Source organism: Pyrus communis, chromosome 9 (genome assembly GCF_963583255.1).
Source record: "Pyrus communis chromosome 9, drPyrComm1.1, whole genome shotgun sequence".
Lineage (NCBI taxonomy): Eukaryota > Viridiplantae > Streptophyta > Magnoliopsida > Rosales > Rosaceae > Pyrus > Pyrus communis.
This window is the reverse complement of record NC_084811.1, coordinates 26096487-26111791: the sequence shown is the minus strand read 5'-3', so window position 1 is coordinate 26111791 and position 15305 is coordinate 26096487. Positions and strand designations below refer to the sequence as shown.

General features: G+C 36.1%; 2 protein-coding genes across 3 annotated transcripts; both read left to right on the top strand.

The window, feature by feature from the left end:
* The first annotated feature begins 414 nt into the window (after positions 1-414).
* On the top strand, positions 415-6186 carry LOC137744934 (glucomannan 4-beta-mannosyltransferase 9-like). Of its 2 annotated transcripts, XM_068484752.1 has the most exons (9): positions 415-1301; positions 1423-1521; positions 1703-1955; positions 3705-3815; positions 4181-4317; positions 4784-4897; positions 5002-5201; positions 5307-5504; positions 5625-6186. In XM_068484752.1, the coding sequence occupies exons 1-9, from the start codon at positions 972-974 to the stop codon at positions 5785-5787; spliced, it is 1605 nt and encodes a 534-aa protein (XP_068340853.1). In that variant the 5' UTR covers positions 415-971; the 3' UTR covers positions 5788-6186. The 2 variants fall into 2 exon arrangements, with proteins under 2 accessions (XP_068340853.1, XP_068340852.1); XM_068484751.1 differs by having other exon boundaries at positions 5002-5504.
* Positions 6187-10118: 3932 nt separating this feature from the next.
* Positions 10119-12637, top strand: LOC137745650 (glucomannan 4-beta-mannosyltransferase 9-like). Its single transcript, XM_068485640.1, has 6 exons — positions 10119-10266; positions 10632-10768; positions 11235-11348; positions 11453-11652; positions 11758-11955; positions 12076-12637. The coding sequence occupies exons 1-6, from the start codon at positions 10176-10178 to the stop codon at positions 12236-12238; spliced, it is 903 nt and encodes a 300-aa protein (XP_068341741.1). The 5' UTR covers positions 10119-10175; the 3' UTR covers positions 12239-12637.
* Positions 12638-15305: the final 2668 nt, after the last annotated feature.

Sequence of the window (15305 nt, the reverse complement as noted above, 5' to 3'; positions counted from 1 at the left end):
TTAAAATGTAGTAAATTTCAAGTCAGTTTGGGTTTGAAGCACGAAGTCGGCAAAGTGTTGAGAGGATGTGTGTAAATTGAGTGTAAGATACTTCAGAGATTAATACTTACCTTTGATGTGTAGGTTACCTCAGGCTTCAGAAAAAATTAATTAAACTTTCTAGTCGTTTTGATAGGAGTTTCTCCCAAAAATGGAATGATTATTTGTGGTAGTTGACAAAATTGGTAAAGGGTTATTGCCGTGATGCGACATCAGCCGCTGGTAAAACCCACCGCCGACACATTTGCAATTCTCCTCTTCTTTTTTTAGAAGACATTTATCACTTAAACCTTTTATGGTTGTTAGTTTTATAACCAAAAACCCGCAACAACACAGCACTTGGTGGACAGTTGGGACTGGAAGCTTATAAGAGAGAGAGAGAGAGGGTAAAAACTCAAAGAAATTAGAGAGCTTCTGTTTCCGTTGCATTTTACAACTAGCAGTTTGGAGTTCTTCTCTCTTTGCTTTGCGAGATTTCTCTCAACTTATACATCTTTCTGTTTCTGGTTTTTTCCGTTTCCACATTGTGTGTGTGTATATATACACATATATATGCGCTGTTCTTCCTCTGTTTTTTCTTTGTTTTCTGAAGCAGAAAGGTCTGTATATTTCTAGAAAAAAAAAAAAAAAAAGGGGCCTTTTTTTTTTTTTCCATGCAAATAAATATTCAGGCGGTCAATTGTTTCTGTGTTTTTCTGTGAATCTGAGCTTGAAATCTCAAATGTGGTGGAGGTTGAGCCACTGAAACTTCAGCTCCTCCTCCATTTCCATCCTTTTTTCCGATTTTTTTCTTATTTTTTCATAAAAAAACCCCACTTTTATCATCTGGGTTTCTCTCAGAATCCAATAAGTTTCAATCTTTACACTTTTTTCTTCTCCCGTTTGCTCCTCCTCTGTTTTCTGCGACGAAAAATCACAGAAAAAAGTCCCAAATGGAGCGGCTGTCGACGGAGGCGAAGCTCCCGGATTCAATTTTTGGCGGCAGAGACGACATTTCCATGCAAATGGGGTTGATTTGGAGCCAGATCAAAGCCCCACTGATCGTTCCTTTGCTGCGGCTCGCCGTCGTTCTGTGTCTGATCATGTCGGTGATGCTCTTCGTCGAGCGGCTGTACATGGCGGTCGTCATCGTTCTGATCCAGCTCTTCGGGCGGAAGCCGGAGAAAAGGTACAAATGGGAGCCCATGAAAGATGACGTGGAGCTCGGAAACTCGGCTTATCCAATGGTTCTGGTTCAAATCCCAATGTACAATGAAAGAGAGGTCCTCATCCTTAATACCCCTTAATTATTTTTTAAACGAAACGGTTTTAATTTATTTGTTTCTTAATTTGTTAAATTAACACCATTGATTTTGTGTTTTGGTGATTTCATTGTCGTTGCAGGTTTATCAGCTTTCAATTGGAGCTGCATGCGGGCTTTCATGGCCATCCGATAGGATCATCATCCAAGTCCTTGATGATTCAACCGACCCAACCATCAAGGTCACTAGCAAAAATCTTTTCTTTAATGCGTCTAAACTACATAAATATTTAGAAAGGAAAATTCGAGCTCGGTTTATTTTACCGCCTAACTAACTGGCTTAATTCACGTCTATAAAAACTCAATTTTATCACCATATTAAATTTTGGTATGTTTTGGGCTAATTGTTAAATGGAAATGCAGGACATGGTGGAGTTGGAGTGCCAAAGGTGGGCAAGCAAGGGGATAAACATTAAGTACGAAATAAGAGACAACAGAAATGGCTACAAAGCTGGGGCTCTCAAAGAAGGCATGAAGCGCAGTTACGTCAAAAGCTGCGATTTTGTGGCCATTTTTGACGCGGATTTCCAGCCGGAGCCCGACTTTCTGTGGCGGACGATCCCCTTCCTCCTCCACAACCCTGAGCTCGCACTCGTCCAGACTCGCTGGAAGTTCGGTTAGTTGCTTAATCCCCCATTAATCTCACTTCTTTGATTAGTTTCAGTGACTGTTTGGAACTGCTTTCTATACAAAATATTTTTGCTCATAAGCGCTTTTATTGTAATTGTTTATATGGAGACCCGTTGAAATTTATAAATTTCAAGTGTGTCGAGGAAAAATATTTGGAAGTGCTTTTCCGAACAGCACTTTTACAACCTTTAGCAGTTTTAAGTTTTTTGGTCAAACTTCTAAAAACAGTACTGCCTTTACTTAAAATCTGTCGGTGAGTCTGTGATTGTTTGAGAAGATTTCTAGGAAGTACGTGGGCCCCTCCTTGGGTTGCCTGGTTGTGCTTGCCACGTGACTCACCTTTCTCTCTCTTCTCTTTGCTTTGAGTTCAACGGTGATCAAATTATTTTACTCAAATTATCAAATTATAAAACGTACATTTTATTCATTCTTAATCACTAAAAGAGACGTTAAATTCTAGTCGTCCACACATAGTATAGTAGTGGGAAAACAACACACATAGCAGGGCGTTTCTGTTGACAATTGGGTGCTAAAATAATCCCTTTTTAGCATTTTATTGTTATATCCGGGTTGTTTCACTTACATGATATGTTATCGATATTTGATTTCGATTATCTCAACAGTTAAACATCCAAAAGTGAATCATTTTAGCTAAGGATAGTGTTATTCACATATCTATTTCTACTTCCCACACACACTTGTTAATTTTTGTTTATTAATCTTATTTAATTTATTCAATCTAATAGCAAAAAATTGAGACAAATATAAAGAAGTAAAAACTAACATGTAAATAATCATCCAAATTTTTTCCTTGGGACCCAGAGTCCAAAGCAAAGCACATGAAATTGGTGCTATTTCCATCAATGGATGCAATTTTGAGGACCAGAAACCCTAGATGTTATTTTCAGCACTTTGTCTGTTTTAATCTGTCTCATACACTTTCTAGTGCTATTAATAATTTATTTATCTTTATTGGTGGATTGTGGGCGTCAGTAGTCACAGATGGAGAAATGGCAAAGCTCTAGATGGCTTGATACACAATCCCGAAGCTTTTAATTTTTATCAAATTATTTGACACATTTAGCTGCAAATTAATTAGATGTTGATAGGTTGAAAGTAATAACTAAAAGTGCTTCTGGATTTGACAAACGTTTTAATGCTTCTTTAGAAAGCATTTGGGATTTTACTAATTTAGAGCTCGTTTAGAATTGCTTACTTTAGAAGTATTTTTGCTCATAAATCATCTTGGCTAGAAGTGTTTTTACTAGAAACACGTCGAAAGTTTTAACTAAAATCTGATTGTTTTTTTGAAAAAAACACTTGAAAGTGCTTCTTAATAAAGATTTGGTAGGTACTTCTTCATAACATATTTTTATAACCTATGAGTACTTTTAACTTTCTCTGCCAAATATAGTCAACTACATTCTCAGTTAACTTACTTTGCCAAATATAATGACTACACTTTCTTTGTTAAAATGTAATCGACTGCAATGAAAAATCTCTTGATAAGCAGGTAATAGCATGTGGTCTTCGTTAATGGTAGACCTCAATTCCCTATAAATCCTAGTCACACTCTACTCTCTGTACTTTTATATACGCTTGACCTAATTCTCTGCTATCTCATTATTATTTAAAAACTCATGCAGAATTTGCAGCAGCTGTGTTTTCTGACCTTCTTTTTTTGTTTTTTTTGTTTTTTGTTTTTATTTTAATTTTAATTTTACTTGTTTTGCAGTGAATTCAAACGAGTGCTTGATGACAAGAATGCAAGAAATGTCACTGGATTATCATTTTACTGTTGAACAAGAAGTGGGCTCCTCCACTCATGCCTTCTTTGGATTCAATGGTAATTTCAGCAAATTTTGAGCAGTCAAGTGCTTGGATCGAGATCTAATTCTATTTCGAAATATAATAATTTTACTTAGGCATATAAAATTGACACATTGTCTGATAAAAATGATGATGCTATATTACCTTTGTATGTGTGACCCACCTGTATTAGACAAGATTATGTCAACAAATGTGTCAGTTTTTGTCCGTCTAAGTCGCATGCTCTTCAAACTATAAGTACCCTTACTCGTCTTAATATATGTATTTTTAACAGTAATTTGGTTATAAAATGGAAGAAAATGGTATTTACTATAAGCTAAAATGGGTTGAGGTAATATTTTTAGTATGTATTTGCTGAGTTTTGTTGGTACGATGATATAGGGACTGCTGGTGTATGGAGAATTGCTGCAATCAATGAAGCCGGAGGATGGAAGGACCGGACGACAGTGGAAGATATGGATCTGGCTGTTCGAGCGAGTCTCAAGGGCTGGAAATTTGTATATCTTGGTAGTATACAGGTACCATTGCTGTCCTATGCTTGTATCTTTTTCTGCATTAACGTATTTTTGAGTGTTTAAACGATCGATCCAAATGTTGTGTTTTGCTCTGTGGTAAGGTTTAGGGTTTAGGGTTTAGGAAAGCTGGAAAAAGTAAGTTCTTTTGACAAAGACATTTGGACGTGAAACCAAACTTGTAGAGAGAGAGAGATCTTTTAGCATTTGCTTGTGTACTAGTGTTGATGATCTAGTTGTCTTTCAATTCTATATAGCATTGTATTAAGTAAGATACAAGTCTTATCTGACCTTCGAAAGTGTGTAAACCGATTGTTTTAATGCATTTTGAAGTTCCATTTCATCATCAACTTTTGAGTATGCCTGCAGTTTGTTCCCAAATTGGTAGATTTCGACTTCAAATGTACCGTAAACTTAAGATACGTGACACATTTTGAGTGAAATATCTTATCCTTATTTGTTTGGTCCATAGGTGAAGAATGAATTGCCAAGCACTTTCAAAGCCTACCGCTACCAACAGCACAGGTGGTCTTGCGGTCCAGCTAATCTTTTCAGGAAAATGGTCATGGAAATTATAAGGAACAAGGTGAGCGTTTTTCGTAATTGGTATCAAGTTTAACCAACGGGAGGAGATGAAGTGTAAATGAGTAAATAACTAACCCTCTACGTACCTTCGTATGTTTACTGCAGAAAGTAACATGCTGGAAGAAGGTACATGTGATTTACAGCTTCTTCTTCGTCAGGAAGATCATAGCACATATCAACGCGTTTGTATTTTACTGCATTGTCTTGCCCGCAACTGTCCTGGTTCCTGAGGTTGTGGTGCCAAAGTGGGGAGGAATTTATATTCCTTCCTTGATTACCCTTCTCAATGCAGTTGGCACTCCAAGGTCTGATTTCCTTTTGAACTTCCGGTTTTTTTTCCATTTCGATTTGTATTTCTCTTGTATTCAGTTGGCCTTTAAATTAGGAATTCATGTTCTACGATTTTGCAGGTCAATCCACTTGTTGGTGTTCTGGATCCTATTTGAGAACGTCATGTCACTACACCGTACGAAGGCTACGATTATTGGTCTGCTAGAGGCTAGTCGAGTGAATGAATGGATCGTCACTGAGAAACTTGGAGATGCGCTCAAGACTTTGAAAGTGGCCACAAAATTACCCCGAAAACCTAGATTCAGGATCGGAGAAAGGTAAGCATTCTCGCGATAGGACTCCTCTTTTCAATTAGTCATGTATCACTTACTAAAATCAGAATACATGATTGCGGTTTTGCCATTTGTGTGTGTTTTTTTTTTTTTACATGTTAACAGGCTTCATTTGTTAGAGCTAGCTGTTGGATTGTACCTCTTCTTCTGTGGCTGTTACGATTTCATCTTTGGGAAGAACTACTTCTACCTGTTCCTTTACATCCAAGCAACTGCCTTCTTTATCATTGGTTTCGGGTATGTTGGGACATTCGTTCCCAACTCTTAACGCGGCTGCTGCAGAAACACCACGAAATCATTCTCTTCTTCGAAGAATACCAGCGCGCTAGTAAAGAGAGTGACCAACAAGAAGCAGAAAAATGATGGCCAATTTTTTAGGTACAGCATAAGATTTCGAGGCGACTCGAAAAAATTAGTTCTCTTGTGAATAGTCAAGAAAAGTAAGGAAATTACATTTTACAGATTGTTGTTATGGGAATGCAACACAGAAGGAAGAAATGGCTTTTAGATAACTCAAAGGGTTCTGTGACCCCAATAAGAGAACATCTTTTGTATGGAGATTGCTTGTAACTCTCAGATTTTTCTTTGATCCTTTTAGTTTTCCATGTTTTGGTTGGATTTTGCTCAAATGAATGAACTCCATCGAAATGGAATGTCACTATTTTGATCTCTCCCTCTCCCTCTCTCTCTCTCTCTCTCTCTCTCTCTCTCTCTCTCTCTCTCTCTCTCTCTCTCTCTCTCTCTCTAAATATGTACAAGAAAATTTCATTACTGGGTAAGGTTGCCTAATCAGGTTAGCTCTCTCAATGGGTGAGACTAACATGAGCTCAAAAGAGTTGAAACTACAAAGTTTTTTTGCTTTTATCACAAATGCCTTATAGATGACGTGATCAGATACTTTATGCGCAAGTTTTTCATTGTATTGAGATATAAAAAAAGATTCAATATCCTCTGTTTAGTACAGAAAACAATGCAGATTGATAATTTCAAAACGTTCAACACCCATTCTTCCATTTCAATATATCATCACGGCAATCGAATCTTTCAGAGAAAATAACAAATAGTCCCACGGATCAGACATTGAATTGGAAAATGTGAATTTTTTTTTTTTTGCTCCGAAAGATTATATATTGTATACTTTTTATTTTTGATACAACGATATAAGATTTTGACGATAAAAAAATCAGTATAAATTACTTCGGAGTATAATGCAAATTATTGTGTTGTATGGACCAATTAGCTAAAGGATTTTTTTGGTTGTATTTATGAAGATCCACCTAAGAGACTTATGACAGAGACAAGTCTTTTTCTCAATTGTGATTTATGCAAGCTGAGAGGCTTCACATTTACAAATAAATTGGTTGGTCCAGCCACAAAAGCTGTCAGATGTAACATACTAACGAACCAAACCAAGCATTTACACCAAGTATTTGGGGTACCATGGTACCATTTTCACCAGTTACAGAGTCAAAAATCGATTCCAGAATGGGCCTCTAAGCAATATGAAAGAAATTAGACAAAATATAGCAACGTAATTAATTTGAGAAAAACTAATTTTTTTTACATGGAAAATGTTGATCAAACAAATTTGATGGATCTTTAAAATTTGTTTGAAAAATCTGGTATTAAGAAAATTATATTATAAGAAATGATTTGTTTATGAGTTTTGATAAAAAATGATTAAGGCTCGAACAAAAAATTAAGATCAAGAATCAAAACTTTTCCTATGAAATTTTTCTTTCAACGTAATTTAATCTTCTTCTAAATTGTATAGATCTTGTTTAATGTGAACTGACCACAAAACGAAAATGACTTTTTCATGGTAAACCAGGCTTAGTTATAAGGTTGTGGGTTGGTTTTAAGAAACAAAAGGTTGTGGGTTGGGTTTCCCTAAAAAAAAAAACTTCTCTTTTAATAAAAAAAAAAGTCATTTTTAAAGGTATAATAAATAGTACCAGTGAAATGTATAAATATGATTTTTCATTTAAAGTGAACAGTATCGAGAATATTTTGTTAAATCTCCTTTTAAAAAAAAATCAGAAATTAATGACTCCGGTAAGTGTCGGACCCTTAATCGCCCTAAAATTGTCAAACTTGTACAGCCACATGCTTTTTATGGGTGAAAACCAGCAGACAGCATGTGTATATTGTGAAATTCCGGGATGGGCCTGGCCTTACCCTGGATGTGGCTCCGTCACTGATTTTCTTCCATTAACCTTAGACCTTGTTTGACTGAAAATATTTTTGAGTTCATGAAACACTTCAAGTGTTTTTCCAGAATTTACTCGGTATTTTTACTAAGGATTGTTCCCAAAAACATTTTTATTAAAAATACTTTCATTCATTTTAAAGGCACTTCCAAACAAGTCCTTAGGGCTAGTTTGGTATTGCTGTGCTTTTTTTTTAAAAAAAAACTGCTTATACTGTGATGTGAGAATAAACAGCTGTAAAATAAAATTGTTGAGTGTTTGGTAAACTTTTGTTTTGTAAAAGTGCTTTTAATAATATAAAAATAAAAAAAAAAACAATATCTGAGTGTTTGGTAAACTTTTAAATAAATTGCTTTGAATATGTTAAATGACTAAAAATGATATGACATTTAATGTGATATAACAATTGTCAAAGACAATAATGTGGAGGTAAATATTGTAATTTTATAAAGCATGTGGGGGAATACTTGACATTTGAATATTTCATTAAATGAGCATTGCTTACTATGCTTTGAAAAAAAAAAAAAAAAAAAAACCATTTTTTCGGAAGCATGGTAGACTTTGCTTTTATTTTTCTATGTTTTTCTAGTTTCATTGACAACAAGTTTTTTTAAAAAGCACTTCTGTTTTTTCTTTTTTTTGTTTACCAAGCACATTCAATGTTCCAGACTTTTTTATAAGTTGTTTTTTTTTTTAAAACACCACAATCTCAAACCAACCCTTAATACGTGCTTACAAAATTGAAATAAGGAGCAATGAGTTAGACTTGGTGCTGAAATGAAATATATTGCAGCAAATTAAGGCTTTTTTGTCGCATTCCAGCCCCGGGCGGATCATTTCCCGGCCCCGCTCCATTACCGTTGCACGATATTGTCCGCTTTGGGCTTACCATTCCCTCACGGTTTTGTTTTTGGGAACTCACGAGCAACTTCCCAGTGGGTCACCCATCATGGGATTGCTCTAGCCCCCTTCTCGCTTAACTTCGGAGTTCCTACAGAACCCGAAGCTAGTGAGCTCCCAAAAAGCCTCGTGCTAGGTAGGGATGTGAATATACATATAAGGATCACTCCCATGGGCGATGTGGGATGTCACAATCCACCCCCCTTAGGGCCCCGACGTCCTCGTCGGTACATTTCCGGCCAGGGATTGGCCCTGACACCATATTGTCACATCCCGGCCCGGGTAGAACCACTTCCCGGGCCCGACTCCACCGTAACACGATATTGTCCGCTTTGGGCCTCGACCACGCCCTCACGGTTTTGTTTCTAGGAACTCACACGAGAACTTCCTAATGGGTCATCCATCCTGGGAGTGCTCTCGTGCGCTACTCGCTTAACTTCAGAGTTCCCATGGAACCCAAAGCCAATGAGCTCCCAAAAGGCCTCGTGCTAGGTAGGGATGAGAGTATACATATAAGGATCATTCCCCTGGGCGATGTGGGATGTCACAATCCACCCCCCTTAGGGGCCTGACGTCCTCGTCGGCACACACGTGACCAGGGTTAGGCTCTGATACCATATGTCACATCTCGGCCCGGGGCGGCTTACTTCCCGAGCCCGCTCCACTACCTAGTGCTATTAATAATTTATTTATCTGTTTTAATCTGTCTGTTTTAATCTGTCTCATACACTTTCTAGTGCTATTAATAATTTATTTATCTTTATTGGTGGATTGTGGGCGTCAGTAGTCACAGATGGAGAAATGGCAAAGCTCTAGATGGCTTGATACACAATCCCGAAGCTTTTAATTTTTATCAAATTATTTGACACATTTAGCTGCAAATTAATTAGATGTTGATAGGTTGAAAGTAATAACTAAAAGTGCTTCTGGATTTGACAAACGTTTTAATGCTTCTTTAGAAAGCATTTGGGATTTTACTAATTTAGAGCTCGTTTAGAATTGCTTACTTTAGAAGTATTTTTGCTCATAAATCATCTTGGCTAGAAGTGTTTTTACTAGAAACACGTCGAAAGTTTTAACTAAAATCTGATTGTTTTTTTGAAAAAAACACTTGAAAGTGCTTCTTAATAAAGATTTGGTAGGTACTTCTTCATAACATATTTTTATAACCTATGAGTACTTTTAACTTTCTCTGCCAAATATAGTCAACTACATTCTCAGTTAACTTACTTTGCCAAATATAATGACTACACTTTCTTTGTTAAAATGTAATCGACTGCAATGAAAAATCTCTTGATAAGCAGGTAATAGCATGTGGTCTTCGTTAATGGTAGACCTCAATTCCCTATAAATCCTAGTCACACTCTACTCTCTGTACTTTTATATACGCTTGACCTAATTCTCTGCTATCTCATTATTATTTAAAAACTCATGCAGAATTTGCAGCAGCTGTGTTTTCTGACCTTCTTTTTTTGTTTTTTTTGTTTTTTGTTTTTATTTTAATTTTAATTTTACTTGTTTTGCAGTGAATTCAAACGAGTGCTTGATGACAAGAATGCAAGAAATGTCACTGGATTATCATTTTACTGTTGAACAAGAAGTGGGCTCCTCCACTCATGCCTTCTTTGGATTCAATGGTAATTTCAGCAAATTTTGAGCAGTCAAGTGCTTGGATCGAGATCTAATTCTATTTCGAAATATAATAATTTTACTTAGGCATATAAAATTGACACATTGTCTGATAAAAATGATGATGCTATATTACCTTTGTATGTGTGACCCACCTGTATTAGACAAGATTATGTCAACAAATGTGTCAGTTTTTGTCCGTCTAAGTCGCATGCTCTTCAAACTATAAGTACCCTTACTCGTCTTAATATATGTATTTTTAACAGTAATTTGGTTATAAAATGGAAGAAAATGGTATTTACTATAAGCTAAAATGGGTTGAGGTAATATTTTTAGTATGTATTTGCTGAGTTTTGTTGGTACGATGATATAGGGACTGCTGGTGTATGGAGAATTGCTGCAATCAATGAAGCCGGAGGATGGAAGGACCGGACGACAGTGGAAGATATGGATCTGGCTGTTCGAGCGAGTCTCAAGGGCTGGAAATTTGTATATCTTGGTAGTATACAGGTACCATTGCTGTCCTATGCTTGTATCTTTTTCTGCATTAACGTATTTTTGAGTGTTTAAACGATCGATCCAAATGTTGTGTTTTGCTCTGTGGTAAGGTTTAGGGTTTAGGGTTTAGGAAAGCTGGAAAAAGTAAGTTCTTTTGACAAAGACATTTGGACGTGAAACCAAACTTGTAGAGAGAGAGAGATCTTTTAGCATTTGCTTGTGTACTAGTGTTGATGATCTAGTTGTCTTTCAATTCTATATAGCATTGTATTAAGTAAGATACAAGTCTTATCTGACCTTCGAAAGTGTGTAAACCGATTGTTTTAATGCATTTTGAAGTTCCATTTCATCATCAACTTTTGAGTATGCCTGCAGTTTGTTCCCAAATTGGTAGATTTCGACTTCAAATGTACCGTAAACTTAAGATACGTGACACATTTTGAGTGAAATATCTTATCCTTATTTGTTTGGTCCATAGGTGAAGAATGAATTGCCAAGCACTTTCAAAGCCTACCGCTACCAACAGCACAGGTGGTCTTGCGGTCCAGCTAATCTTTTCAGGAAAATGGTCATGGAAATTATAAGGAACAAGGTGAGCGTTTTTCGTAATTGGTATCAAGTTTAACCAACGGGAGGAGATGAAGTGTAAATGAGTAAATAACTAACCCTCTACGTACCTTCGTATGTTTACTGCAGAAAGTAACATGCTGGAAGAAGGTACATGTGATTTACAGCTTCTTCTTCGTCAGGAAGATCATAGCACATATCAACGCGTTTGTATTTTACTGCATTGTCTTGCCCGCAACTGTCCTGGTTCCTGAGGTTGTGGTGCCAAAGTGGGGAGGAATTTATATTCCTTCCTTGATTACCCTTCTCAATGCAGTTGGCACTCCAAGGTCTGATTTCCTTTTGAACTTCCGGTTTTTTTTCCATTTCGATTTGTATTTCTCTTGTATTCAGTTGGCCTTTAAATTAGGAATTCATGTTCTACGATTTTGCAGGTCAATCCACTTGTTGGTGTTCTGGATCCTATTTGAGAACGTCATGTCACTACACCGTACGAAGGCTACGATTATTGGTCTGCTAGAGGCTAGTCGAGTGAATGAATGGATCGTCACTGAGAAACTTGGAGATGCGCTCAAGACTTTGAAAGTGGCCACAAAATTACCCCGAAAACCTAGATTCAGGATCGGAGAAAGGTAAGCATTCTCGCGATAGGACTCCTCTTTTCAATTAGTCATGTATCACTTACTAAAATCAGAATACATGATTGCGGTTTTGCCATTTGTGTGTGTTTTTTTTTTTTTACATGTTAACAGGCTTCATTTGTTAGAGCTAGCTGTTGGATTGTACCTCTTCTTCTGTGGCTGTTACGATTTCATCTTTGGGAAGAACTACTTCTACCTGTTCCTTTACATCCAAGCAACTGCCTTCTTTATCATTGGTTTCGGGTATGTTGGGACATTCGTTCCCAACTCTTAACGCGGCTGCTGCAGAAACACCACGAAATCATTCTCTTCTTCGAAGAATACCAGCGCGCTAGTAAAGAGAGTGACCAACAAGAAGCAGAAAAATGATGGCCAATTTTTTAGGTACAGCATAAGATTTCGAGGCGACTCGAAAAAATTAGTTCTCTTGTGAATAGTCAAGAAAAGTAAGGAAATTACATTTTACAGATTGTTGTTATGGGAATGCAACACAGAAGGAAGAAATGGCTTTTAGATAACTCAAAGGGTTCTGTGACCCCAATAAGAGAACATCTTTTGTATGGAGATTGCTTGTAACTCTCAGATTTTTCTTTGATCCTTTTAGTTTTCCATGTTTTGGTTGGATTTTGCTCAAATGAATGAACTCCATCGAAATGGAATGTCACTATTTTGATCTCTCCCTCTCCCTCTCTCTCTCTCTCTCTCTCTCTCTCTCTCTCTCTCTCTCTCTCTCTCTCTCTCTCTCTCTCTCTAAATATGTACAAGAAAATTTCATTACTGGGTAAGGTTGCCTAATCAGGTTAGCTCTCTCAATGGGTGAGACTAACATGAGCTCAAAAGAGTTGAAACTACAAAGTTTTTTTGCTTTTATCACAAATGCCTTATAGATGACGTGATCAGATACTTTATGCGCAAGTTTTTCATTGTATTGAGATATAAAAAAAGATTCAATATCCTCTGTTTAGTACAGAAAACAATGCAGATTGATAATTTCAAAACGTTCAACACCCATTCTTCCATTTCAATATATCATCACGGCAATCGAATCTTTCAGAGAAAATAACAAATAGTCCCACGGATCAGACATTGAATTGGAAAATGTGAATTTTTTTTTTTTTGCTCCGAAAGATTATATATTGTATACTTTTTATTTTTGATACAACGATATAAGATTTTGACGATAAAAAAATCAGTATAAATTACTTCGGAGTATAATGCAAATTATTGTGTTGTATGGACCAATTAGCTAAAGGATTTTTTTGGTTGTATTTATGAAGATCCACCTAAGAGACTTATGACAGAGACAAGTCTTTTTCTCAATTGTGATTTATGCAAGCTGAGAGGCTTCACATTTACAAATAAATTGGTTGGTCCAGCCACAAAAGCTGTCAGATGTAACATACTAACGAACCAAACCAAGCATTTACACCAAGTATTTGGGGTACCATGGTACCATTTTCACCAGTTACAGAGTCAAAAATCGATTCCAGAATGGGCCTCTAAGCAATATGAAAGAAATTAGACAAAATATAGCAACGTAATTAATTTGAGAAAAACTAATTTTTTTTACATGGAAAATGTTGATCAAACAAATTTGATGGATCTTTAAAATTTGTTTGAAAAATCTGGTATTAAGAAAATTATATTATAAGAAATGATTTGTTTATGAGTTTTGATAAAAAATGATTAAGGCTCGAACAAAAAATTAAGATCAAGAATCAAAACTTTTCCTATGAAATTTTTCTTTCAACGTAATTTAATCTTCTTCTAAATTGTATAGATCTTGTTTAATGTGAACTGACCACAAAACGAAAATGACTTTTTCATGGTAAACCAGGCTTAGTTATAAGGTTGTGGGTTGGTTTTAAGAAACAAAAGGTTGTGGGTTGGGTTTCCCTAAAAAAAAAAACTTCTCTTTTAATAAAAAAAAAAGTCATTTTTAAAGGTATAATAAATAGTACCAGTGAAATGTATAAATATGATTTTTCATTTAAAGTGAACAGTATCGAGAATATTTTGTTAAATCTCCTTTTAAAAAAAAATCAGAAATTAATGACTCCGGTAAGTGTCGGACCCTTAATCGCCCTAAAATTGTCAAACTTGTACAGCCACATGCTTTTTATGGGTGAAAACCAGCAGACAGCATGTGTATATTGTGAAATTCCGGGATGGGCCTGGCCTTACCCTGGATGTGGCTCCGTCACTGATTTTCTTCCATTAACCTTAGACCTTGTTTGACTGAAAATATTTTTGAGTTCATGAAACACTTCAAGTGTTTTTCCAGAATTTACTCGGTATTTTTACTAAGGATTGTTCCCAAAAACATTTTTATTAAAAATACTTTCATTCATTTTAAAGGCACTTCCAAACAAGTCCTTAGGGCTAGTTTGGTATTGCTGTGCTTTTTTTTTAAAAAAAAACTGCTTATACTGTGATGTGAGAATAAACAGCTGTAAAATAAAATTGTTGAGTGTTTGGTAAACTTTTGTTTTGTAAAAGTGCTTTTAATAATATAAAAATAAAAAAAAAAACAATATCTGAGTGTTTGGTAAACTTTTAAATAAATTGCTTTGAATATGTTAAATGACTAAAAATGATATGACATTTAATGTGATATAACAATTGTCAAAGACAATAATGTGGAGGTAAATATTGTAATTTTATAAAGCATGTGGGGGAATACTTGACATTTGAATATTTCATTAAATGAGCATTGCTTACTATGCTTTGAAAAAAAAAAAAAAAAAAAAAACCATTTTTTCGGAAGCATGGTAGACTTTGCTTTTATTTTTCTATGTTTTTCTAGTTTCATTGACAACAAGTTTTTTTAAAAAGCACTTCTGTTTTTTCTTTTTTTTGTTTACCAAGCACATTCAATGTTCCAGACTTTTTTATAAGTTGTTTTTTTTTTTAAAACACCACAATCTCAAACCAACCCTTAATACGTGCTTACAAAATTGAAATAAGGAGCAATGAGTTAGACTTGGTGCTGAAATGAAATATATTGCAGCAAATTAAGGCTTTTTTGTCGCATTCCAGCCCCGGGCGGATCATTTCCCGGCCCCGCTCCATTACCGTTGCACGATATTGTCCGCTTTGGGCTTACCATTCCCTCACGGTTTTGTTTTTGGGAACTCACGAGCAACTTCCCAGTGGGTCACCCATCATGGGATTGCTCTAGCCCCCTTCTCGCTTAACTTCGGAGTTCCTACAGAACCCGAAGCTAGTGAGCTCCCAAAAAGCCTCGTGCTAGGTAGGGATGTGAATATACATATAAGGATCACTCCCATGGGCGATGTGGGATGTCACAATCCACCCCCCTTAGGGCCCCGACGTCCTCG

Bases quoted from the DNA above. Each gene is read 5' to 3' on its own strand.
- LOC137744934 (XM_068484751.1), top strand. From the start codon at position 972: ATGGAGCGGCTGTCGACGGAGGCGAAGCTCCCGGATTCAATTTTTGGC. The intron at 1,302-1,422 runs GTCCTCATCCTT...TTGTCGTTGCAG, and splicing joins CAATGTACAATGAAAGAGAG to GTTTATCAGCTTTCAATTGG. The intron at 1,522-1,702 runs GTCACTAGCAAA...ATGGAAATGCAG, and splicing joins CAACCGACCCAACCATCAAG to GACATGGTGGAGTTGGAGTG.
- LOC137745650 (XM_068485640.1), top strand. From the start codon at position 10,176: ATGACAAGAATGCAAGAAATGTCACTGGATTATCATTTTACTGTTGAA. The intron at 11,349-11,452 runs GTGAGCGTTTTT...TGTTTACTGCAG, and splicing joins TGGAAATTATAAGGAACAAG to AAAGTAACATGCTGGAAGAA. The intron at 11,956-12,075 runs GTAAGCATTCTC...ACATGTTAACAG, and splicing joins AGATTCAGGATCGGAGAAAG to GCTTCATTTGTTAGAGCTAG.